The sequence below is a fragment of the Colletes gigas genome, unplaced genomic scaffold (genome assembly GCF_013123115.1).
Source record: "Colletes gigas isolate AHSC1104 unplaced genomic scaffold, ASM1312311v1 Colletes_gigas_Sc00017, whole genome shotgun sequence".
Taxonomy (NCBI): Eukaryota; Metazoa; Arthropoda; class Insecta; order Hymenoptera; family Colletidae; genus Colletes; species Colletes gigas.
The window spans coordinates 5,663,826-5,691,026 of NW_025106646.1; the positions used below are offsets into that span (position 1 = coordinate 5,663,826).

General features: G+C 35.8%; 1 protein-coding gene across 1 annotated transcript in view; it reads right to left on the bottom strand.

Moving 5' to 3' along the window:
- LOC122400324 (probable nuclear hormone receptor HR3) overlaps positions 1 to 27,201 on the bottom strand; it is a 68,004-nt gene that overhangs the window by 30,956 nt on the left and 9,847 nt on the right. The window contains exon 2 of the mRNA XM_043401718.1: positions 16,538 to 16,765. Coding sequence (XP_043257653.1) covers positions 16,538 to 16,765 — 228 coding nt within the window. The remainder of the gene's footprint in view (positions 1 to 16,537; positions 16,766 to 27,201) is intronic.

A 27,201-nucleotide genomic window follows, 5' to 3' on the forward strand; every position in this document is an offset into this window, starting at 1 on the left:
ACGCACTCGTGAAATGATTCAGTGTCAATGATCCCAGAAAGAAGTCGGATTGCGTTACCATTGCGACACGCTGTACTCTGATCAAAGAAAATAGTGACTTCGCAGTAAATAAAAGCAATCGTACAGTATTAGAATAAACATTCCCAATTTCTTTATTTTGCAAGTCGTAGAAACTCTAATTTATGTATGTACATGGTACTACTAAAATTCAAATTAAAAGTCCTTTAAACAGAAGTAACAAAATATTTCGAGTCTATATCCAAATTCTGTTTTTGAACAGCAATTTTAGATCGTACGAACGACGAATGTAAAAAATAGCAAATAAAGCGAATCATCGAGGAACTTCCGCGATTAGGGTATTTCGAAAGCTTGCGGAGTCGATCGAACGATTCTATTTCCTACCCGACGTTCTGTTCTTATCATCGAACGTTGCAATTTCTGTTACACGAACTACTCGGAATTACTTAGTCGAACTTTCCTTGGTAGTGTGACCCAATTCAACGAAAGAGATTCGATGTTCTTGGCCGTTAAATTAGCGAAATGCACGGTCGTGCCCGTCCACGAAATTCGTTTTCACGTATCGTAAACAATCGCAGTTTCCATTCAGGCCCGACCGCAACGTCCTGCTTTTCGGCTGCTGCTTATCAAACGTGGCTTTTTATCTGACGGCAGAAACCTGGAAACCGGGCGAGTGTTCATTAAAAAAGTTTACGAGCACTCGCAAGAACGAACGAACGGAACAGAGACTCCAGAAAGCTCGATTCTACGTACGTAGACGTTTCTGAACACTTCAATGACTTCACTTCTTCTTACAACTACGAAGAGTACGAATGAAATACTTCGGCGAAAGTTATTCAAATCGAATCGGTCGCACGACACAAAAGAAGACGTAACGAGCTGTGTTTAACAGTCTGATCTCTAACGTAGACTCGTTGAATAAATTCTTTCCAATTTTGACAAATGGATTTCTTCCGACTGTGTCTCGTCTTAAACGCTTTTCCCTGTCTGTATAGATTATTCAATTTATGATGCGATAAACGAATCCGCGCTGCAAAGAAATCTCTGCAGAAATTAAATAAATTGTTCGTCGACTTTGCGTGTCGTCCAACATATTCATTGGGTTTATCATTTGCGAATTACGACTTATTTTGATATTATTTCACGAGGACTTTAATATATGTTCGTGTATTTTATTTTAGAAATTGAATAATTTCTTAAGTATTTCCTTCTTATGTAATTGACTACTTGTATAGTTTATTCAATATTGTTTATTTTACGCAATCATTAGATATATTAATAGTATATTAACTCACATCACTTTTTTGTAAATTTCATTTATAATTATTTTGCAAAATTGTAACATTATGCTATCTCAAATACGCTTTTACTCTTTGATTATACAACTTCATATTTGCAATAATTTTTACAAGCTTAGCTTTCATTATCTCGATCCTGTTTAATAAAATTTATAATGTAAATAATACAATTTTACATAGACATCATAACTTAAAAAATGAAACATTAAAGATGTTCTGATTTGTTTCTAATTGACACTATTTAAGTGTATAGTGTGTGTAAGTATATTATATATAATATTAATATTTTATAATATACATATTAAACATTAAGAAAAACATCCAATCATATAGTGCAAGCAGATACAATTTGTATAAAAAAATAAAGCAGTAACTGTAATTCAAATATTTATATCTGTTTACTCCAGCATACCAAACATCCTGTTTGGATAAACCAGATATAAAGCGATAACTTCGTTCTCATACTTTCCCGACACTCTTTCCTCATATTTTTATAACATTTCACTTAAAGTTTTCAGAGATTTTAGCAAAAAAATTGCAACTATACTATAATAATAAAATGATTGAAAATGTACTAAATAAATCCCATGGGGGGTCTCATTTAATTCCAGAAAATTGTTTCAGATGCATCTTGTGCATTGCTTTAGTAAACAAAGTAAAAAGTGTTTAAATTAAAAAATATAAAACCATTTAATAAATACAGTCTTTTAGAAAATCGTTTCAATATATATTTAACAAATAATAATTTAATTTCACGTGACGAGGATCTATGAAGTGATGCATCGCAACAAGAACCTTCAAATGACCTTTACTGTTTTTCATACTCAAAGTCGTTCAAAGGTCATGTTCTCATACATCATTCTATTTATCTCTGTTTTAAAAAACGTTGATGACCTTGAAAAAAATTGCTTATAGTAATATTTGCTTCATTCGATCAAATAATATTTTCTTATCGTCAGAAACAATGGAGATATTTAAGGTGCTCGAATACCGAATTCTCTGTACTTAAGATCGTTTAAAGGTTATATTATCATAAATTATTGGATTGTTCTTGACCTCTACTATTACGCCACAGTGATAAAAAATATGTAGTTTCTTAAAAAAAAAAAAATATCGATGACCTTGAAATCTTGAAAAATTGTTTGTATACTATAATATTTGTCCCTTCGAACCAAGCAAGATTAGTTTAATTAGAAGTAAATTATTCTGTTTCAGGCGCCCCATCCTGTATACGCGCGACTTCTCAGTCACAAACGCTGCGTTATTCTTGACCGTATGTGTCATTCGCGTGTTACGAACTCTGTGTTATCCTAACCTCCATGCCCTACTAAACCTCGACCTATCCTATCACCCTCTCTCTACTTCCAACATCCCTAAGAACCCAATGTATTTTCTAAGCTCGTTTGCTTCTAATTCAAAACTCTGTCGGTCTGTCTCGTTACTAGGGAAGCTCCAAATGTGGCCCTTACGGATTTCAATGAAATTTGACAAATCGATACAAAAAGTAAGGCAGTACTGTATATGAAAGGTCAATGTAAACGAAATGCAGCTATCTATTTATCCAACTCACGGGGAAAAAGTTGTGGAAAAGATAACAAAAATCGAAAAAGAAGACCATACAAAAGAAAAAGAGTTGAGTAAATTAAGAAAAAGAGGAAGAAAAGTTATTATATAACCTACAAACCTTTTTTTTATTTCTTGGAGATCGAATTCAACGTTAGATTGTATTGATCATATAAAAACAATTTAATTTATGACCTTGCTATATCTTGACTTTTACGATACCTATACATATATTCGCTCTAATGAATCGAGTTTATACTGTAGAGAACTGGGAAGACGACTATCGGGGTGACTAACCCACTAGGGCCAATCGTACACTCATTCCTCCCAATCGTCATCTTTTCAGCTCTGCACACTAGATATAAACAAATACACGCAATGATGATAGTACTACACTTTGAGGGACACCGTATAATATTAATTATCTTCTTTTCAATATACAAACAGAAAGGTAAATAATACGTAAACTAAAATGTTACTTAAATTGGTAAACAAACTATTTGTTACTTATAGTTTTTTAAAGTATAAAGAACTAATTTTTAAAAGATTCCGTAATTTTCGTCGACATCAGGTCAATGTATAACAATTGTAAAATAATCGACGAGCTATCTAAAAACACCAAACCCAAATGTGATTACCTTATCCAGGAATCTTGTTCGTGGGAGAAGGAAATATGTAAATAGTATGTTTTTAAATCATCTTTTGAGATTTATTTACAATTTATAACCGATCAAATAATCAACTTCACCTTAATTATTCATTTATACGATTATAAATAAATTTACATATGTACGAATATTAATCAATTTTTTAAAGAAAATCCACCCCTGGTAACTTGGGTTCAAAGTCAACGAAACTATCACGGTAAACATGTTAAAAGCTACCTGTCAGAGTCGAGCAAATTTTATTCACGAATAGCTTCATTCGTAAACTAACTTTTATATTTAACTAACATTAATGTATTATATTTTAATTTGCGAATGAATTACGAACGAAACGTAAACGGAAATTAGTTCACGTACAGATTAAAAATTCTTATTCGTTATTCGTGAAGGAAGTTAGCCCGACTCTGGTACCTGGTAACACAGTGTTCGAACAACGAGTAATAACCACGCGGAAAATTTATCTATTATCGGAAGAAAATTGATTACAATCAAATACATAGAGTTGTTAAAGGATAATTTGTTTTCAACCATAGAAAAATTTAGAAATAATAGGATGTTTGTCTTCCAACATGACTACGACCCAAAGCATACTGAGAAAATGTTGTGAAATTTTTACAAGATAATAATATATGGATGCTTTTGTAGTCTCCTCAAAATCCAGATTTGAACTTAATAGAGCATCTTTGAGGCGGATTATCACGTTCACTGCCAAATCAAAACCATACAATATTCTGCAAGACTAAAATTTTGATTTTAAATCATTGTAAACTACATAACCTAAAATTTGTTTCAGTACTTATTTTTATAACCTTGTTGAAATTAATCAATCGTATCCTAATTTATTTCCCTCGACTATTAGAAGTAATAAAGACAAAAGGATATCACACTTCTTACTAATTGTGTTATTTTAAATTCTATTATAGTTTATAATAATATAGATTAATATTAAGAAGCGTCATCTCAATTTCGTAAAGTTTTGTATGAGGCGATAACTTTAATTTTAGACAATTGGAAGCTATACAGGGTGTTCGGCCACCTCTAGCAAAAATTTTAATGAGCGATAGTAGAGGCCAAAATAAGACGAAAATCAAGAATACCAATTTGTTGATGGAAGCTTCGTTAAAAAGTTATTAACAATTAAATTCAAAAATTTCAAATCGTTCTGGAAAAATTATTTTCGGTTGCGGGGGTCAACTACAATCATTTTTGGTGAGTACGCATACCTCCGAAATCCTATCTACTTTCGAGAAAAAAAATCGAGTAGTTGGTGAAATTTTTGCGGCGAAAAAAAATTTTTCAAATCGTTCTAAAAAAATTATTTTCGGTTGCGGGGATCAATTACAATCATTTTTTATCGTTACACATACCTCCGAAATCGTACGCACTTTCGAGAAAAAAATTCCTTACTGAAAATCCAATTAGGTGCCTAAATTTTTCAACGGAGAAAAAAAATTGCAAATCGTTTCGGAAAAATTATTTTCGGTTGCGGGGGTCAATTATAATCAGTTTTTGTCATTAGACATACCCACGAAATCCTGCCCACTTTCGAGAAAAAAAATAGAGAAGGTGTGAGATTATTCGAGAAAATTAAAAAATTGCAAATCGTTGTGGAAAAATTATTTCCGGTTGTAGGGCTCAATTACAGACATTTTTGGTGAATAGACATACCCCCGAAATCTTGCGCATTTTCGAGAAAAAAATTCAGTAAGGGCGGCACTTTAAACGTTAATAACTTTTTAACGAAGCTTCCATCAACAAATTGGTATTCTTGATTTTCGTCTTATTTTGGCCTCTACTATCGCTCATTAAAATTTTTGCTAGAGGTGGCCGAACACCCTGTATAACCTAAAATATGTTTCAGTACTTGTTTTTCTAACCTCACTAAAATTCATGTCTCATGACACAAATTTATTTCCTTCAACATTTCAACTTGAAAAATAATTGTTTTAGTTTCAGAGTGAAAAGTTCTGCCAAATTGTTAATATTGTTATTGTTACGTTGTAAAATCAATGTATTTGTTGTATAAACAACGTAAGGTGTTGGTTCTAGAGTGTGGTTAAATAAATCTTCTTACTATATACAGGGTGTTCCGCATTTTTCCGTACACATTTCAGCAGTGTGTTCTTCTAAGACTAAAATATGAAATTTGATGCTTTTTGTTTACTAAACAAACAAATTTACAAAAATTTTGTTTAAAGAGAGCAAAATATTTCGAGAATTTATATAATATTTATATTATCGTGAAATTTTTGTTAACACGTGGACTGCCAGACGAAAATCGTAAAGTTTTGTGTGGGGCCATAACTTTGGTTTTAGACAATTGGAAGCTATATAACCTAAAATTTCGAGAAACGAGCTCGGATGGTTACACGTGAATGTCGTTAACGCGTTTAAGACAGTCCGTGGTTGGGTCCGATAAGGTGTAGCGACGTGGTAAGAGGTCTAACTGCATCGTATGGAGAGAGACAGAACGAGTCGTGCGGAGGTGTCGAGACGCAGACGGGGGTTCGGGTCGAGAGGAGAACTGGAGAGCCTCCGATAAAGGGTCGTGCACCCCGAGAGGCACGCGTGCCCGCCGCTCTATCCCCGTGTATCTGATTTGCTGCGCCTGAACCACGGACGAGCGCGTTCCGCCGCTGCGAATCGAATGTTTACGAGTGACGTGTCGCCGCGATGCGTCGATCGTAAATCAACCAAATTGATCAATCGAAACGAAGCGAGCGAAATGATCGCCGTTCCGCGCGACGCGCAACGTGACGTATCGTAAAAGTCATTTTCGACGTCACAGAACCTCCTAATTTTGGTTGCAAGTCATTGAAAAAGTCTTGGAAAACGACAAGAAATTTCCAATTTAATTTACCAAGCCTAATGGTCACCATGCTCAAAGTTACAAATTGTAAGATTATTTTACGTTCTACGTCGCGTATTTCTTCGTATGTAGTTTAAGATGTAATCGAAAAATATTTCATTAATGATAAATGTGTTTTTTAATGTCTTATATTAGCAGATTTTAATTAGATCTTCAATGAATTCCCTTAGTACGACCTGTTCTAAAAATGTACTTCCGGAAAGCCCCAGTGGCCGATTGGCACCATATTTAGAGGAAGAGAGGGAGCAAAGGTGTAGATTCTAATTACAAAATTTTAGCTTCGGGTATTTAATAGTTTCTGAGATTTTCGCAAAAACTTTTGTTCCCCACAATTGAATTCTGTCTATACGTATATGTCGTTAACAGCGTACATATATCGACTGTTGAATAGCTCATGACGCATAGCGATATCGAGCCTCAGTTTCTATAGAGTGTCCCACTTAAAATTTACCCATTTTCCTTTCAAGCTGCATTACGTTTTAATTTCGGTGACTAAAAATGATTAAGTTACTCTATCAGATACACTGTACTTACGGTAATTTTGAATAGTGAGATCTCACTTCCGGATCCCTGGATAAATTATTCTATAAGGTGTCCCTCAGAAAATGGATTTTTACATGAAATTTTTATTTTGTTAATACTATTCTAATCTAACCTAAATATGTATACGAAATGAGAAATTCCCGAAACTACAATTTTTTATTTGAGCACTCTCCTCCTCCCCTCTTTTTCAAATCTCATGTCAATCGGCCATTGGAGCTTTTCGGAACTACAACCTATTTTACTTCTTGTAATTACAACTTGGTCTTTTCTTTGCAGGGTAAACGTAACCATGTATTTTTCATAGATTGATTTTAATATATAAACATGTAATTGTTATAACCTCTACAGAAATATACAAAATAATGGATAGTTCTATGTATAATGTAACATTCTTATAGAAATTAATGAAAATTAATGTCATTAGTGACATCTACGAAAAGAAAGTTACACTAAAAGTACACCTGTAGTATTTGAGTCAATTTTGTTTAATATCATCTTATTTGTTTAGTCTCAGGTTAAGTCCCCATGCACGTTTTGAGCGTTTAAAAAAAAATGGAAGGTAGAAGAAGGCAGACAACTATAAAAGAACGATAACTTGTAATATTTCGCTGTAATCAAAAAGTTTTCCAACAAAAATAGAAAAATTCAGTATTTAAATATTTTATTATAATATTTTAATCTAATCTCCGAATTATGAATTGCATAATTTACAAGATATTCAGATGAGCATGTTAGGTGCTTTATCTTGTGTATTATGTACCAAAGAAATTAATTTATTGATATATAAATGTATTCAACATTTACGAATAATGTTGCTACCAGAGTTCCTAATTCACCCCTTTACATAGTTTTTCAAAATCGATTGGAATCCATGAAATTTGTGTTTCACAATAACCTATTATGTAAGGAATATACGTACACAATCCGAATCTGCAATACCGTACGATTTCGAAAGAATGACAATTTGTTTATGTTCGAGTATCCAGCGCCTGGGAAACTTTCCTTTCATTCCGCCGAGGAAGTACTTTTAAAACACTCATGGAGGCCACGCTTTTCGAAAGCAGGCAGTATTATGGTTGGCAATCCGATCATCCGCAAGATTTATTACTTTTAAAGTCACTATCAGTGAATGAATGACTAATAAACAGTATTTAATTTATTTATTACTATCCGAATAATTTCTGCCTTTGCAATATTTCAAACATAAGGATTTCAAGGCATATGTAAGATATAATTAATAACCAGAAAAATAATTTTTCGTTTCAAAAACAAAATTTTATTCGAATAATACAACCAATAAATTAAACGTATAATAATTTATTTGTGACGTTTATTTGTTCGGAAAATGAAATTTCAATCTGTTCGTTATGAAGTATTTAATTCTATAATTGTAATTGTTATCTAGATAAGAATTTTGCCCATCTCTGGATAGAGGTAATTAAAACGCATGATAATGCTCGAAACAAAGAATTTCTTTTTCATATCGAAGCTCGTGAGTTGTTGCAATGTCAGTAGAGTCTATTAGCGTGACGGTCGTAGCGATAATCGTTCGTTTTTTACTCATCTTTTTATCTAAATCTTCTGGCCAACTCTAGAGAACAAAGAGACGGATCGCTTTTAAAAAATTATTACATTTCGTTCTGGTCTTGCCTCTCAATTTTTTGACAAGGTGGAAAAAATAGCAGATCTTTAAACGTGCCTACTAATTGGTATTCAGCTTCAATCTGCTATCACAGAACAAAAGAGTCCATCAGCAGATCCAAGTCAATCAAATAAAGTACGTTTCTCTATACAGATTAATAGGATTTTGAAAGAGTAAATGGATTAAATATTTCCATTCAATTTTCTGAGAAACCTTCTACAATTTTACGAGTTATAGATATCGCTGATTTTGTCGAAAGTGAATCACAATGGCCACTAAGTATTATAATTAATCGATCTCAAAGATGAAGAAAACCACTTTCCAGTATATTACAAAATTTTGTTATACGTGATAAGTAATATTTTTGAAAGAAAAAGCAAAAGTATTTCCTCCTTTTTAGATCAGGGGGTGAACAAAAAATGCAACAAAAATTCGAGCTTTCGAGGATTCGAGAAATTAATCTCTAGAAATTATAAATACAATAGAAATATTGAAATTTGGATGATTGTTCAACATTTGTGAATCAATAAAGAAATCTTCTCGTCTTGTTTTGTCTGTGACTTTTTAATTATTTTTGTAGAATGGACTGTAAACAACATGTTCAAAAAACTTACAATTTTTACTTTCCTTTAAAGCGTTTCGTGTGTTATTAAAAAATTAGAAAACATAAAGTAGAGACAATTATCAAAAAATTAAAAATTGATATTTCTTTTGCGAAAAATAGTTTGTAATTGAACGTACAAGTGATCATATTTTTCTTACTTATTAGAATATCGTGTATATTTTCATATTTCAAAGAACAAAATTACGTTTGTAATTATGTGGAAATTTCGACTTTGTTTTACCTTATTAATTAATTATTTTAACTAGTTTAAATTGAAAATTGCAATTAGCAAATTAAGAATATTAAAACAAATGGAAAATTGTTGCGTATGGAAGGTCATAAACAAACCCAGTTCCATCTATCAAATCTCATTTTCAAACAATATTATTAATTGTACTGTGGGATCGGGAAGATAATGACTCCGCTCTGTTCCGTTCCGCACAATTTTATTGTTGCTGTCGTACAACGACGTGACTCGTGGTGCGGGTTACGCTCGACTCTCTGGTACGATCATCGCCACCGTACCAAGAGGCCTTCAAAAACAAAAGACGGTCAGAGACGACGACAACGGCTTTTCGGCTCACGCGGCTCTGGTCGTCTCGTGTGCAACCATCGTCTCGTGTGCAACCATACATTGTAGCGGCTTCGAACGGCTAAGGCGTATGTGGTGCCTTGGCCGCCACACTACCCCCCTGCCAGTAATTGGCACAATTACGAAAAATTGACCGACTACATTACCACTACCATTTACTCTATTATATAAAATACGTTATCCTAACTAAGATTTACATTACAGTATTTGAACAGAGTTGAAAAAAAAAGGAATTTACATGGAGTTTAATATATAATACGTAATACCTAAAAATACATGAAAGTACATAAAAGTGATGGAAAAAAATAAATGGTATATGATACTTATTATAATAATGCGCAAGCCTTAAGTACTACCGCGTAATTTGAAATCGATCGGGAAAACGTACGCGTCTACCTGAACGCGTAACACGTTGCTGTATAACCGGCGCATTGTCAGGTACGTTTGTTTGTGTGACCGGCTGATTTTCTATGCTCACGGGATCCGGTCTGTTTTCTGCTAGCATATAAGCAGGCTTTAGCCTTTCAATTGATATATTTATTTCCTTACCTCTAATGTTTATTGTAAATGTTTTTTCGCCTCGGCGCACTACGGCGTATGGACCTTCATAAGCGGGTTGTAAAATAGTTTTGGCTGAATCTGTTCGGATGAAAACATGTGTTGAACTGCTAAGATCTTTGAAAACGAATGTACGATTAACGGAATGGCGTGATGCATTAGAGGGACTCAATTTAGAAAAATGGTTGCGTAGTCTATTAGTAAAATCGGAAGCATTTTCTGTGCCTTCCGCTGAATGCGAAGACAAGAACTCTCCCGGTAATCTTAATGGCTCGCCATAAACTAATTCCGCTGAGGTAGCGCCGAGGTCTTCTTTCCAGGCGGAACGAATACCGAGTAGAACCGTCGGAAGTATTTCTGTCCACCTGTCGGATCCGTGGCACCTTATAGCCGACTTGAGCTGTCGGTGAAAACGCTCTACCATCCCATTGGCCGCTGGGTGATACGCCGTTGTGCGAAGGCGTGTGGATCCAATTAAATTGTTCAGCGCAAAAAATAATTTGGATTCGAACTGCCTACCCTGATCGGTGGTAATCCGTACGGGAGCACCAAACCGCGCTACCCAACCGTCATAAAAGGTTCGAGCTACGGTTTGGGCCTCCTGATCGACCATGGGGAAGGCTTCCGGCCACCGCGTATATCTGTCTACACAGGTCAGACAATACCTGAAACCTTCGGACACCGGTAAAATTACTATGTCTAAATGAATATGTTCGAATCGCGCAGAAGGTTTAACAAATGTAGCCAATGGTGCAGTCACATGACGGGAAATTTTTGATCTTTGGCACGGTATACAGCAACGTGTCCACGTGCGAACATCTCTTTTAATCGACGGCCAAACATAACGTTGCGTTATGAGCTTGATCGTCGCGTTAATACCTGGATGTGATAATACATGTAACATATTAAAAACTGCACGTCGGAAAGGAGGGGTGACATAAGGTCTTACATTCTTAGTCGAAATATCGCAAAAAATTTCGGAAGACGTGCCAGGCAACGAGACTTTGCGTAATTGCAGGCTAGATTCGCTATTCAACAACCGCTGCAACTCCTCATCCTGGGCTTGCGATTTTGCCAATTCTTCGAAATTAATCGAGTGGTTAACCGTTTCCACTCTGGACAGTGCATCGGCAACGACGTTGTCTTTACCGGAAATATGTTGAATATCTGTAGAGAATTGCGCAATGTAATCTAGGTATCGGAATTGTCGAGGAGAGCATTTATCTAATTTCTGTTTGAAAGCGAAAGTTATGGGTTTATGGTCTGTAAAAATCGTGAAATGTCTGCCTTCGAGCATATGTTTGAAATGTTTTATTGCTAAATAGATAGAAAGTAGTTCCCGGTCGTAAGCTGAATACTTCTTTTCGGCAGATCCTAATTTCTTAGAAAAGAATGCTAATGGTTGTCGTTCGTTGCCGACGCACTGATGTAAAACAGCTCCTACGGTGTAATCAGAAGCATCGCAGGTAACCGACAATGGAGCGTTGACCGCAGGATGAGAAAGCAGGGTTGCGTTTGCTAAACTATTTTTGGTATTTTCGAAAGCCTGACGCGCTTCCGAAGTCCAGGCTATCGAGGTCTTGCCCTTTAAATTGCCGGCTAGAAGGTCGTTCAAGGGTGCTTGAAAGCGAGCGGCATCTGGGATAAAACGGCGGTAAAAATTAAGCATTCCCAAGTACTGCCTCAAATCCTTCGCGTTTTTCGGAAGGAGAAATGACTTTATGGCTTGTACCTTGCCGGGCAAAGGTTGAGTGCCGCTTTCATTTACCCGATAGCCTAGAAATTTAACTTCTTCCTGTCCGAACGTGCATTTATTCGGATTAACAACAATGCCATAATCTTTTAATCGTTTAAATAATAATTCTAAATGGCGCAGGTGATCGGCTTGGGATTCTGAGGCGACCAAAATGTCGTCTATATACGCGTAACAAAAATCGAAACCGCGTAAAATTTCGTCGATAAAGCGCTGAAATGTTTGCGCGGCATTTCGTAACCCGAACGACATGTACGGGAATTCAAAAAGCCCAAACGGCGTTGTAATGGCCGTTTTTCCGACGTCTTCCGATGCAACCGGAATCTGATTATAAGCTCGGACGAGATCTATTGTGGAAAATACCTTTTTGCCACTCAGTTGTTGCGCAAAATCCTCAATGTGACGCACGGGGTATCGGTCGGGAATTGTCCGTGCGTTTAACGCTCTATAGTCACCGCAAGGCCTCCAAGCTTCTTCGCCCTTCTTCGGAACCATATGAAGGGGTGCTGACCACGCGCTCTTCGAAGGACAAGCGATGCCCATCTTCACCATCGCGTCGAACTCCTTCTGGGCAGCCCTGAGCCGGTCCGGTGCAAGCCGCCGCGGCTTGCTGGAAACGGGTGGTCCAGGGGTTGTCTCGATGTAATGCACCGTTTGGTGCGTAGTCCTCATCGGGGTGCCGCTAGGCCGTGTAAGTTCCGGCATCTGCATCAGGAGCTGGTGGTAAACGGTAGTCCCTGCTACTGTCTTCACCGACGGCGTTTCATCCTCGGCTCGTGTTCCGCGGACCGTTAACGACGTGGTCCGATCGACGAGGCGACGATTGCGGATGTCCACCATAAGATCGAAGTGATCGAGAAAGTCTACCCCGATTATGGGTTTTGTAACATCCGCAACCACGAATCGCCACACGAAATCCCGTCGTAGGCCGAGGTGCAGGTTTAACGACACTGTCCCGTAGGTGTTAATTACACTCCCATTCGCCGCCGCCAGCTGGTACTCCGATCTTTCTCGCAATCCGCCTAGCAGGCGGCGCGGAAAAAACGCACAAATCGGCCCCGGTATCCACTAAAAATTCCGTCTTCGAGCTGTTGTCTAAAATGAAGAGGCGGCGTGATGCTGGATTTGTGTCGCTGGCCGCCATCAACGACTCCCCAGGTCGTTTCCCTGATCCGTGGCGTTCCAATTGCACGGTGCAACGCACCTCTGCGCGGCCGGACCGAACCGCCAATGGTACCAGCATTTCCCTTGATGGTCCATTTGTCCTCCCGCGGGCCGCTCTCGCGATCGCGATAGAGATCGTCTGCGGTAGCGCGAGTTTGGATGATTTCGGTGGGTCCACCTGCGACGGGAAGATTGCCCCTGGTCCACCAAGGATTCACGGATGGCAGAAATTTCCTGCCTCAAGGAAAGAGCCAATTGCGACATCTTAATGTTTAACATGGCCTCGATGCTCGGGCCCGGCGGGGGTATTTGGCAGGATGCAGATACGCCCGTAGTCGCGGCCTCCGTGACGTGTACCCGCGGTGTCATCGTATCCGCGACAGCGTCTGCCAACTCTGCTACCTTATCCAGCGGGGTGTCCCGCTGCGTGGATAAAATCACCTGCATATTAGCAGGTAGTCGGCCCATCCAAAGCGTCCGCAATACACCGTCCGAAAAAGCCGTACCGGCCAATCCGCGCAGGTGACGAAGAAATTGGGACGGTTTTCTGTCCCCGATTTCCTCGTGTTCCAATAACCGCCGCGTTTTCTGTTCCTGCGACGCACTAAGCCGGCGAATGAACTCATTTTTTAGCGTCGTGTACGGATCCGCGGCCGGGGGATTCATGATAATGTCTCTTACTTCCGCGGCGTGTCGCGCACTTAACGCGCCGAGAATGTACCCGAATTTCGTGGTCTCCGACGTTACATTGGATACCTCAAAACTTCTCTCTACCATTGAAAACCACATCTCCGGGTCTCCCGGACAAAACTCGGGTATCCGTACAGCGACGCGATCAACTGCCAACGGCACACCCGCGGATGTCCCTGCGTTAACGTTAGGGTCAGTCATTTTACCAGTCTTAGTCACATAGTTTCACCGCACACACACACCGCGCTTACTATTTGTCAGACCGTGTCCTTTTCTTATGTCCTTAACACTATACACTTATTTCTCTACCCTAACTAATATTGTCCGTATACGAAAAATGTCCAAATTTTCTTAAAAAAACTTTACTTGCGCGGCGAGATCACGTCGGGGTCACCAATGTGGGATCGGGAAGATAATGACTCCGCTCTGTTCCGTTCCGCACAATTTTATTGTTGCTGTCGTACAACGACGTGACTCGTGGTGCGGGTTACGCTCGACTCTCTGGTACGATCATCGCCACCGTACCAAGAGGCCTTCAAAAACAAAAGACGGTCAGAGACGACGACAACGGCTTTTCGGCTCACGCGGCTCTGGTCGTCTCGTGTGCAACCATCGTCTCGTGTGCAACCATACATTGTAGCGGCTTCGAACGGCTAAGGCGTATGTGGTGCCTTGGCCGCCACAGTACTCACAGAACAAAAGAGAAATGTATTTTCAATGTAAATGATTTTTTATAGAATTATACGAAGGATAACAAAATTTTGAAGTTGCACAACTTGTCGAACGCTGCGATAATTTTGCGTGGAAGCAGTATTGCACCTGTACTTTATGTTTGATAAACGACGCACGCGTTGAAACGTATTTGGCCGTTCAGCGATCGGTTTGAAAGATTATCTGACGATTTCAGTCTCGAAATATAAGCGTCGAAGAGGAAATTCTTTTTTTTTTCTTGCAGCCAAGCGTACCCCTCGATAAGAAATGTCGATGGGTCGTTACGTCTGTTAGAAAAACATCGTACGACAGGTCGATATAACTGTCGATGCACCTTGTCGTGTAAACTCGCCGTACAATAAATTGTCAGATCCATAATCCCTACACCAGACACGTCGGACACTTGACTCTTTTATTACGTAAAATTTTGTTCAACGTGTACTATCTATATTTTTGGGGAGTACATAATTATGTAAACAGCATTTATTAAACAACAAAGCATCTAAAAAATCAAGATGATTCAATTTTAAAAGTTATATGGTTAGAGGTTTTGTACCGAGTTCGAGAAAAGTATATTTTTCATCCCCTATAAATGATCTAGTTAAATGTCACCGTAAACTGTTTTGTCAAATATCGAAATAGCCTTATAAAGTTACAAAAGTTTAACACGCAATTATAAGTGCAATGTAAATATAATAAAAAAAGCAATGCTCAAGTTTATTTATTATTCTATTTTTATGAAATAAAAATTTTAAAAGGGTAAACGAAATACTAAAGAAAAGGTTATTATTGTAGCGTTTGTCAAAGTATGGTTATTTAAATCTGTACTCAAGTTTTAGTATTTGAGATGTAAACAATAAAATGTGATTATCGTAAATTATATACGCGGTGAAGAAAATAATAGTAATCGTAATACAACGACTGATCGAGATTTTTATTTAATATTTAGGCAACAGTGACTGGTACAAGCGTTCCAGACATTTTGGAATTACTGCAATGAAGAACAGAGGTTTTAAGAGTCACAATATTTTTTTCTAAAATTAGAGATATTGAATAATACAAAAATCCCTATACTTTTGATAAATAAGTGAAAAAAAAATGTAATAGTACTTCAAGTAATTGAATTTATACTACATGGACCCTTGCATATAAAGAAACAGGTACCAAATGTTTTTCTAATAAAAGACTCAAAATTATTTCTGAAAGATTAAATAAATTTTACTTTTGTATATTATACAAAATATTTGTTACTTATTTTCTAAAAATAATTTCTAATTTTGTTTACTCTATATGGATCCTTGCATATAAAGAAAAAGATATCAAATGTTTTTCTAATACCAAACTCATACATCTGTATATCCCATCAAAATGACTTCTGAATGATTAAACAAATTTTACTTTTGTACACTATAAAATATTTATAAACAATTTTACCTATAATAATTGTAATAATTATTGTATTTCCATTAGTAAAAACATTATATTTTATTGATGAAATATGAAATCCAATTTTGTTTACAATTAAATCTATTGGTCATCAATGATACTGAAGTTATGAATATCCTGAATTTAAACATCTTTATTTTGATTCTTATGTAATTAAAGATTATTCCCTCAATTTTTGAAAATTATTTCTAGTTATAGGTTATATAATTTCGTTTATTCCGAAAGTGATACAGAACTTGATCCAAACAAGATCTGTTCGACATGCCTGCTCTGCGCGATCAATGAATCATTCGCTAACGTCGCGGTTTCTTAATCGCGACGATTACCTATTAAACGCAAATTAACGCAAGTTCTCGCAACCTTGAGGACCTCGTCACGTAGAACAAGAAAACGAAGGCTCGAATAAACGATATGCACTCACCATCTCTGGACATGCCGAGGCGTAGGCACTTTTGCAACCGACAATACTGGCACCGGTTTCTGTTTACACGGTCGACCACACAATTCTTGCTCCGCGGACATTGATAGTTGACGACCGACGACTGGGACCGCCTGAAGAAGCCTTTGCAGCCCTCGCAGGTGATCACGCCATAATGGACGCCGCTGCTCTTGTCGCCGCACACCTTGCACGGGATTATTTCGATCTGGGCTGAAAACAGAAAAGAAGAAAGTTTGTCGTTAGCAGATTGATGCGACCGATACGATAATTGTTATGTAGCGCCGCCGTGTCAGACAGCATCGTTAATCTGCATGTTTTCGGTCCGTGTCAGCGACGAAATCGACAAAAAGGCGACTGCAATCGTTGAAAATTGCACGTCTGTTGATGTTCGCACGTTTTCAATTTTTATCAATCTTATACATCGAAAGGTGGACGCTCCTCCCTTTATGCTAACTTGACGCGTCAGCTGTAGACACACGATACCATCGACTTTGGTTCAAATATTTAACGTAATTATATATTCAATTTAATCTTAGAACCCAACGATGTACATTTAACTTACGATTGACGAAAATAAGACCAACGAGATTCACTCGGGGATGAAGCCTTAACATCGATACTCGATAAATGCACGTAGCATTAGGCTGACACGAAATATTAGACGGTGTTATTTTCAGATTGGACCGTCATCAATTCTCGTAAAAACGGTTTTGTTGACTGTTTGGTCGTTTCGCGGGGCAAGGGTGGATTGTCTGGTGTTTCATCTACCGGTCACCTTATTCCTGGCTCGTCAAAGTTCATCACACCAATGATCGTTCCCACATAGTATATTTATGGATAACCTTTTGATTGGAAGACAATTAAAGACGGCGGGCTCTATTGCGATGCAACCGTGGCTGCGTTTAAGTGCATCATGAGCGATCCGCTAGAGTTTCACCAGAGATTTCGTATCGCCGTAACGTGGTGTGATAACAGAACGATAAATTCGTCGCGGTTTCTGCTGGAAAATCAACGCGAAAAAGAAACGAGCCATTGTGTACCGTAAATACGGATCCGATTCAAAGACGTCTTTCATGCGCTAGATTTTCTAGAGACTTTGATTTTCCGCACGTTGCAGCGATTTTCAACCCCTTTAGTTCACGGCGCGCCAAAAAATATAGAAAATTTTTGTATCCATCGATGATAAGAAAAATTCATATTTTTGTTCAAAATTGGCAACAGAGTAACCACTATTTAATGACATGTGAAAAGGAAAGTATGTCTCTTTTGTAAAAAATATATACATATAATACATATCTATACATATACAGGGTGTTCGGCCCCCCTGGGAAAAATTGTAATGGGAAATTCTAGAGGCCAAAATAAGACGAAAATTAAGAATACCAATTTGTTGATGGAGGCTTTGTTAAAAAGTTATTAACGTTTAAAGTTCCGCTCGTAATGAATTTTTTTCTAAAAAAGGCGCCGGATTTCGGGGATATGTCTATATACCAAAAATTATTGTAATTGACCCCCGTAACCGAAAATAATTTTTCCAGAACGATTTGAAATTTTTTAATTTTGTCAAAAAATTTGTCCACCTACCTGAATTTTTTTCTCGAAAGTGCATAAGATTTGGGGGGTATGTCTATTCACAAAAAATTATTGTAATTGCCCAGCGTAACCGAAAATAATTTTTCCAGAACGATTTGTAATTTTTTATTTTTGTCGAAAAATTTAGGCACGATTTTTCTTAAAAACTCGTTTTTCGTTTTTAATAAATTTGGTTGGCGCTGCGCAGAAAAGTTGTTTAATACTTTTTTGTAGGTATCCATTAATTCTAGTTTCCCCCGAAATTTCAATGAAATATATTCACTATTGTAGAAATTATGGTCGTTTGAAAATTGGACCATTTTTATGGGGGTTTTTCTAATTTTGCGATGTCAAGGATCAACTTTACGAATATTTTTGCGATTGCTGCATATTCTCCACTAAAATACGCGTTGTTTGCCTTTTGAAACATTCAAATCCTCCAAACCGTTCAAAAGTTATGATATTTTGAACATTTGTTTGACATTTCGAGAAAGCATTTCTGGCCAGAAATTATGTTTTCGGTAAAGAATTTTTTTCTCGAAAGTGGTTAGGATTTCAGGAGTGTGTCTATTGACCAAAAATGAGTATAATTGACCCCTGCAACCAAAAATAATTTTTTCAGAATGTTTTGAAATTTTGTAATTTAATTTTTTAATAACTTTTTAACGAAGCCTCAGTCAAAAAATTGATATTCTTGATTTTCGTGTTATTTTGGTCTCTAGAATCTCCCATTAAAATTTAAAAATTTCCAGGGTTGGCCGAACATCCTGTATAAGAAACATACTTTTCTTCTTTATATTATATAATAAATATAATATTTTCTTTTGTATATATATGTAAAATAATTAGTTAATGAGATATTTGAGCTTGTCGTCGTTTTAATACATCGTCCACGATCTGTTTTTGTTTTTGATATTATTTAATATAAAAAAGCTAGCTCCAAATATAAAGCAAAGAAATAATCAAATTAGTATTTTGATGAATGTTTAAGTTTTAATTCTCGTTCATTCCTTATTTCTGTTAATTCGTCCCTTTTGTAGTATTACAATATGCAAACGCTATCCGTTTATTAAATAAAACAAAAGATTTATTTGTTCACTGCAATAATAACTCGTGGCACCTTGGTTGAAAATCGCTGCTCCATAGAGATAAAATGTAAATTAAAATTTCATTACAAAATTCTGTTTATCTTTTCATATAATAAAACCACTGAATGAAATTTGTCAAGCAATAAAATCAAGTAGTAAAATTCTTAACTTTCCCTTTACATTCTTTTCTCCTCTTCCTTAAACTTTAAGGGATGTGAATAATTAATTTCTTATAATAATAAAATGTTGCATCCAAGAGTAATAAGTAATATATTTATCATCCATATAAAGTAATTTATTTATTGTGAAACATGCCATGTTTTAAAGACTCGAATTTATTTTTTACATGAAAATTTCAATTATAATTTGAAACGAATTAATTTACATTTAGATGAAGTTTTACAGCAGAGATAAGTTAATAAATATAATTTGTCCATTGTCAATGAATACGACTATGATTATTAAAATATGTGTTTTGAAATTTGCTCCTTGAATTATATTCGTTCAAATAATTCGAAGAGATATAAAAAAAGAAAAACAAGACAGAAATCTTGTAATCATAATTGCATGGTACCAAACAAAATCTTTTTAATTAGAGAATGAAAAGAATGAGTTTTTTCAATGGTGTTTCTAAACAGTAACGCGACGCTGTTTTCTTCTTACTTGACACAAGAATACATGACCTAATAGTTGACATTTAACGCATCCTGTAACACATTACCAGTGTCCTCTTTATAGAAATTAAAAAGAAAAGATCTTTGCTCGTATTAAAATGTATTTGAATCGTGGCGTTCATAGATAATAAAGCTTGATATAAAAAAAAAAAACAAAAATTGGTTTAAAGATTTTCAACGCTGGTCGTTGCTCGAATCTTTTAAAAAGATCCAACAAAATGAAATGTACAAAAATAAAATACTTTCGTGGGATAATAATGAAAATGAGAAATACAATTGTAGTTGTTAAAATAAAGTTCGTTGCACCATCGTGTACCTCGTATGGAATTGACTTGGAGCCTACGATCGTCCAAGAGAGGGTCTACTGGACTTGGAGTCTCCGCCTGCACCCTGGATCTCGTCGTTTCCGGTGGCTGAGGGCTCGTGCTATCCGCCCCCCAACTTGGCCCGCCGAATGTTGAGAGACTTCCCTCCATTTACGTTCCACACTCGCGTGTTTCATTTAAGATTCACTGACAACTAATTCTCGAATACATTGCGTTGGTTTTCGTCGATCACTCGCAACAGTTCGCGTCACACTTTCGTACCATTATCCACCAAAAAATCTCAACAGTCGTCCCTTAGGAAACACTCGTAAACAGTTCTCTGTCATGGGGGACTCATCGAAGGGATGTTTAAGATCTAGTTCGATCAATCGCGAGATCGTGAGTCGAATAAAACACCGTGGTTAACGTACTTCGAACACGTTGCACACTGTGTCCCGCAAAAGAAACGGGATTGGACGTCCCCAGGAGACTCGGGAAGTTTCTTTTCCGCGGTCTAAAGAGGATTGTTCGTCGAAAGAAATTAGCGTCGACGCGTAACCGATTTTTGCTCGTTCGACGGAAATGCATGAGCGCGATTTCTTAGACTCCGCTTTATCAAATGTATCACGACGAAGCTATAGTCTCCCCAAAATGCTGCAAAGAAATAAACAATCCTCAGGAAATTACTCACGTTTCAATCTGCACTAGAAACGTTATTTACTCTTTAAAGGTTCATAAAAAGTAACAGAATTTGTATCGTTTTCGATGTTCTAATATAATAGTAATTTTTTAAAATTGAGTATACTATAATATATGTAAATTTAGTAACCTTCGTTAGCTTTCGAAATGCCACCTAAACATTTTAGAAAAAATGGAATTTTCCAATACTTAAATTACAGAAATAAGTACAAGTCTCGTGATCTAATGAATTGTATTGTATTTCTACAAATAAATATTAGTAATTTAAATATTTTCTTTGATTCTGTGCAATTTTTCTTGCACAGCTGTTCCTGTAAATTCATTATTAAAATTACTATTTCTTTCTCTATGTCCAATTTAAATTTTCATGTTGTCTAGTTGCATATAACATTGGATTTTGATCCATTAAATGTCGAAATAATTAAACAAATTAATAAACTTCTGCTTAACTTTTCATGATATAAAACCAAGTGATCTGACAGTAATCAAAAGTGAAATGAGAGAAGGAATATATTTCATTATATGTTTATCACCTGTCCCTAAATATTTAAAAATAACATGTAATAGCGTTTTCAATATAAAGTGTTCCTGTAACTATTACTTCTTTAATTTTGAATTCACCATTAAATTAAAATGAGTAAAAATGAGTAAAAATGGTTTCTGATGGTGTATTATTCGTTTGACTAATGAACTATCAACGATTTATATATTAAAATAAAATGTGTTTTTTCGGACTATTGATAAAAGATCGACAAGGAAGTAGTTAACGCATTCACAGACATAAACACCTACTTAAAACTATGACTCTTGTAAAAGAGTTTCAAGGCATTTTTTAATCAAAATCACGACGTCATTACAAGTTTCCTCGATATACACAAAACTGAACGTCCATAACGTTATTAAACGTGCTGACGTATTACACAAACTAGTAAACGAAACTTATAGATTGAGAATATGTTAATAATAATTTCTTATATAATATAAAAAAAAGTTTTAAACAAAGCAGGCTTAATAAACATCCCTTGCCAGTCCTCATTATCGATTGCTCGATTCATAATGAAAACTCTATACCTAATCCTATTTAATCTTAATCAGTATTCCTTGTAACATGGTTTTAAAATAATGAAGAAATAAATTTAGAGTATATTAGTTTATGCAATTATACAGGGTGTTCGGCCACCTCTAGCAAAAATTTTAATGAGCGATAGTAGAGGCCAAAATAAGACAAAAATCAAGAATACTAATTTGTTGGTGGAAGCTTCGTTAAAAAGTTATTAACGTTTAAAGTGCCGCTCTTACTGAATTTTTTTCTCGAAAATGCGCAAGATTTCGGGGGTATGTCTATTCACCAAAAATGACTGTAATTGAACCCTACAACCGAAAATAATTTTTCCACAACGATTTGCAATTTTTTAATTTTCTCGAATAATTTCACACCTTCTCTATTTTTTTTCTCGAAAGTGAGCAGGATTTCGTGGGTATGTCTAATGACAAAAACTGATTGTAATTGACCCCCGCAACCGAAAATAATTTTTCCACAACGATTTGCAATTTTTTTTCTCCGTTGAAAAATTTAGGCACCTAATTGGATTTTCAGTAAGGAATTTTTTTCTCGAAAGTGCGTACGATTTCGGAGGTATGTGTAATGATAAAAAATGATTGTAATTGATCCCCGCAACCGAAAATAATTTTTTTAAAACGATTTGAAAAATTTTTTTTCGCCGAAAAATTTCAGCACCTACTCGATTTTTTTTCTCGAAAGTAGATAGGATTTCGGAGGTATGTGTACTCACCAAAAATGATTGTAGTTGACCCCCGCAACCGAAAATAATTTTTCCAGAACGATTTGAAATTTTTGAATTTAATTGTTAATAACTTTTTAACGAAGCTTCCATCAACAAATTAGTATTCTTGATTTTCGTCTTATTTTGGCCTCTACTATCGCTCATTAAAATTTTTGCTAGAGGTGGCCGAACACCCTGTATAACCCTATATAGCTATATATAATTTGTATATAACTATACAAATAATCAAGCTATACATATATCTATATTTTGAAACACTGATTTCATTGTTTTTCCCATATGTCTATCGTTATAACCCAAAGATAATAGATAAAACAATTTTCCTCACTCGAATGCACACAATTGAAAGATTGTTTTTACTAAAAATTGCCTATTAATTTTTAGCCATTATTACATTATATATTTTTTAAGAATGTTCTATTCAAATGGTATTATTTCAAATTATCTCGTGCTTGTTTGGATTTAAAAGATTAATATGTTTATTATCCTTAATAAATAAACAAACGTCGTTTACCCTTAAAATTTAGTTCCTCTTCAAACTTCTAAAAGGTTATTTAAAACTGCAATCAATTTTGCCAGTAAAAGAGAAACGAAAATTATCGATTCTTTTATTTTTATTTACATGTTTTCGATTGAAAAATTAATTGTTATTTTAGATCACTTCTGCGAAATTTGAAGAGAACTCGAATCTTAAGGGTTGAAAACGTGTACTGCTTTCTTGTTAAAACTAATAAACATTTTAATGTTTTAAAATACTAATTTAGTTAATAAAAATATTATTGTGCAATCAATTAATATTACATTGTTATATATTAATACATTAACCAGCATTGATTGTACAATAAATTATGGTACAATCGTATTATTTCTTTAAAAAAAAAATAACTTGGTATATTTAACGCTTTGCTAATATACATCGTAAAAAATTCGTTTCAACAGAGGCCGACTATATTTCAATTTAATTTTGTTTTCCTTACGTCCGGAGTGTTTATTTGAATTCGAATTTAGTGTGTTCGTAATATGTGCGCGGTAAACGATAGAAGAGTAAGTATATTTTTTAATTATGGCAGTAAATTCTAATCGTGTTTGTTATTTAGATATAGATTGCAGACACAACAATATTAAATAAAATTTCTTTGTTTCTGACTTTAAAACCATAGACTAACGTTAAATGTAAGTTATTTATCTGTAATTAAAAATCGTACTGTGATTGTGCAATTGCAAGTGTATTCCAATATTTATAATCATACTACAAGTAAGGTTAGATTGAAAAGCAGCCTCAAATTTTATCTCGTTATCGCGTAAAATATTTTCATATAAAATAATATGCATACTGTACCCACGTGTACGATAAAATTAATAATAATAATTCTGTTAATACAAATAATGTGTAAATACATTATTATATTACTAACAAATGAAAAATGTGCCCTCATATTTTCTTTTATCAAATCTAGGTATGAATATTGTAAAATGTATTACAGATTTAATATTTTGTAAGTAGAAACAGTGAATAATGAACAGACGTGCGAACCAAATCGTATTCATAAACATTCGTAAACATTATTAGAATGGAACCTCGTTTATCTGAACCTTTGTGTAGATCACTGACATATGTACATAATTTATTCTAAAACACTCAACTATTAGTAACAAATATAATAATAGCCTTATGGATCACCTTGTATTAAGAAAAATAATAAATAGTATAATTAACGTGTACAAACTGAATTTATATTACTGAAAGTAATTAAATTTTATTCGAAAACTTTAGACTTGAAATTTTCTTCAAGCGAGTAGGATATAGTAAATCAGCTTTATTTGATTCTAGTTGTGTTTGAATCACGTTTGGGGCTCCACATTATAAAGGACTTGCAACCCCTTAATCCATATACATGATAGGAACAAATGAAAAATATACCCTCATCATCAGATTCTTTTTGTTGAATTTAGGTATATTTATTCTAAAAAGTGTTACAGATTGAATATTTATATTGTTTCGATGATGGACATCGGTATAAGTAGAAACAGCGTGTAATGAACAGGCGCGCCAATTGTATTCAATTGTACATATACAGGGTGTTCAGCCACCCCAAGGAAAAATTTTAATGGGGGATTCTAGAGGCCAAAATAAGACGAAAATCAAGAATACCAATTTGTTGATGGAGGCTTCGTTAAAAAGTTATTAACGTTTAAAGTTCCGCACCGTACTGAATTTTTTTCTCCAAAATGCGCAAGATTGCGGGGGTATGTCTATTCACCAAAAATGATTGTAATTGACCCGCGCAACCGAAAATAATTTTTCCAATACGATTTGAAATTTTTTAATTTTGTCGAAAAATTTCATACTTTCTTGAATTTTTTTCTAGAAAATGGAGAGGATTTCGGGGATAGGTCTATTCACCAAAAATTATTGTTATTGACTCCCGCAACCGAAAATAATTTTTCCAGAACGATTTGAAATTTTTGAATTTAATTGTTAATAACTTTTTAACGAAGCCTCCATCAACAAATTGGTATTCTTGATTTTCGTCTTATTCTGGCCTCTAGAATCTCCCATTAAAATTTTTCCCAGGGGTGGCCGAACACCCTGTATACGATGAATTTTCAAATACTATTATGTATCACAAAAACGAAGCATTATTAGAATAAACTTTATTCAAGATTTTCATCTTATTTAATATTTTGCAGACAGCTAATACTTTGCTAAAATTTTCTGTGGAATCATCAATTTTAACCACGTACAATTATTTTAAAAAACGTGCATTGAAACTAATATTACTTTTCGAAAATAATGTATAAGATTGAGACTGAACTTATACTACGTATTATTGAGATCAAATAGATGAGAAAAGTTTATATAAACTTATATCCGAAAATGCTTTATTGGGAGGATATAAGCTTTTAAAGATACTTATGATTTATTGCGACAGTTACAAGAAATGTTCGATCGGGAATGTATTCAAAATACATTTATTATTATTTCCAATATAGATGGAATATTTGAAAGAGTTCGACGAATGGAAGCCTGCATTCTTACAGAGGGAGTAATTATCGAACATTTCTTATAATTGCCACAATAAATCATAAATATCTTTAAAAGCTTATATGTTTTCAATAAAGCATTTTCGGATATGTTTATATGAACTTTTCTGATCTATCTGACATAACACGTTCACTGTCAGATCAAAACCGTATAATATTCTGCAAAAGTAAAATTTTTATTGTAGACCATTGCAAGCTATATAACCTAAAATTCGTTTCACTACTTATTTTTGTAACCTTGTTAAAATTCATAAATTCTATCGAAATTTATTTCCCCCAACTTGAGAATTAATTTTTCTAATATCATAGTGGTAAATCCTGTCACCCGTATGTGGATGACGTGGCAGTTAAAGTGTTAAATAACACGTAGTATAAGTTTAGTTCTAACCTTTTTGGACAGCCTGTATATTTAAAAGAAACCTTTTTTATTGTATTAAAAAAAATACAAGAAATCATGCTCGTGTTCGAAAATGAAAGATCTCGTTACCAAGTCGCCAGTGTGTCAACAATGCGATTGGGTTAAGATCGAACGGGGTCGAAGCTGACCCAAACGTTAAAATCCGTGAACGTTGAAGGATCGAAACGATCAAACGAAACGCTATCTAGGACTAAACATCTTAACTTCGATTCTCCTCGAAGCGATTTCCAGACGTGCCTATTTATACACCCCGTAACCTGGATTTCGACCAAGAATACACCCCAATCCCTACGAAGCTACCCTAAATCAATCCGAGCTTATGCCCCGCGCGACGAACAGCATCATTGGGCGAAAAGCACGCGACAAATTCCGTCTCGAGCCGAAACCTTCCGTCGTTCATCGATCACTCTCTACCTCCTGGCGGATCTGGCGGTTAGCAATCAAAATAATCCGCCCCCGCTAGCGGGGAGGGTCGGAAGGGCGGCCCGCGAAACGTCGGGAAACTCATGGAAACGAACGGGGACGCGACGGAAAACGGGCGTGAAAAAGAAACAAACACGAGAAAAGACATGTGGAAAGGAGGGAGAGAGAAGAAACGCGGCTGCTGCAGTGGCGCTCTCTCTCTCCCAGTTGCCCTCTATTTTCGTTCTCAGCTCGGTAAAGCAGCGTCTATATCGCGGCTGCGAGGGCGCCGAAGCGAGATGGAAGAAAGAGGGTGCGCGAGCGCGGGAACGGGACGAGAGAACGAGGCTGCCAGAGAGCGAGAGAAGAACGATATACGGTGGTGGTTGCGCGTAGATGCAACACACGCGCGCGCGCGCACAGAGCGGGGCTACCGTAGAGCGGAGCGATGATTCGGTGCGGCTCGTGTCCGCACAGCGTGTGTGCTTCTTTCGTCCGACAACTCTAGCGCCACGAGTAGCGTCGAGGCGCTTGCACCATACGGTCGAACATTACATAACCGAGAACGATGAACCCAGAGTACAGTCACCCGGCACGCTCGCATCTTTGACGTGCGTCATGCCGCTGCCTCGAGGAGA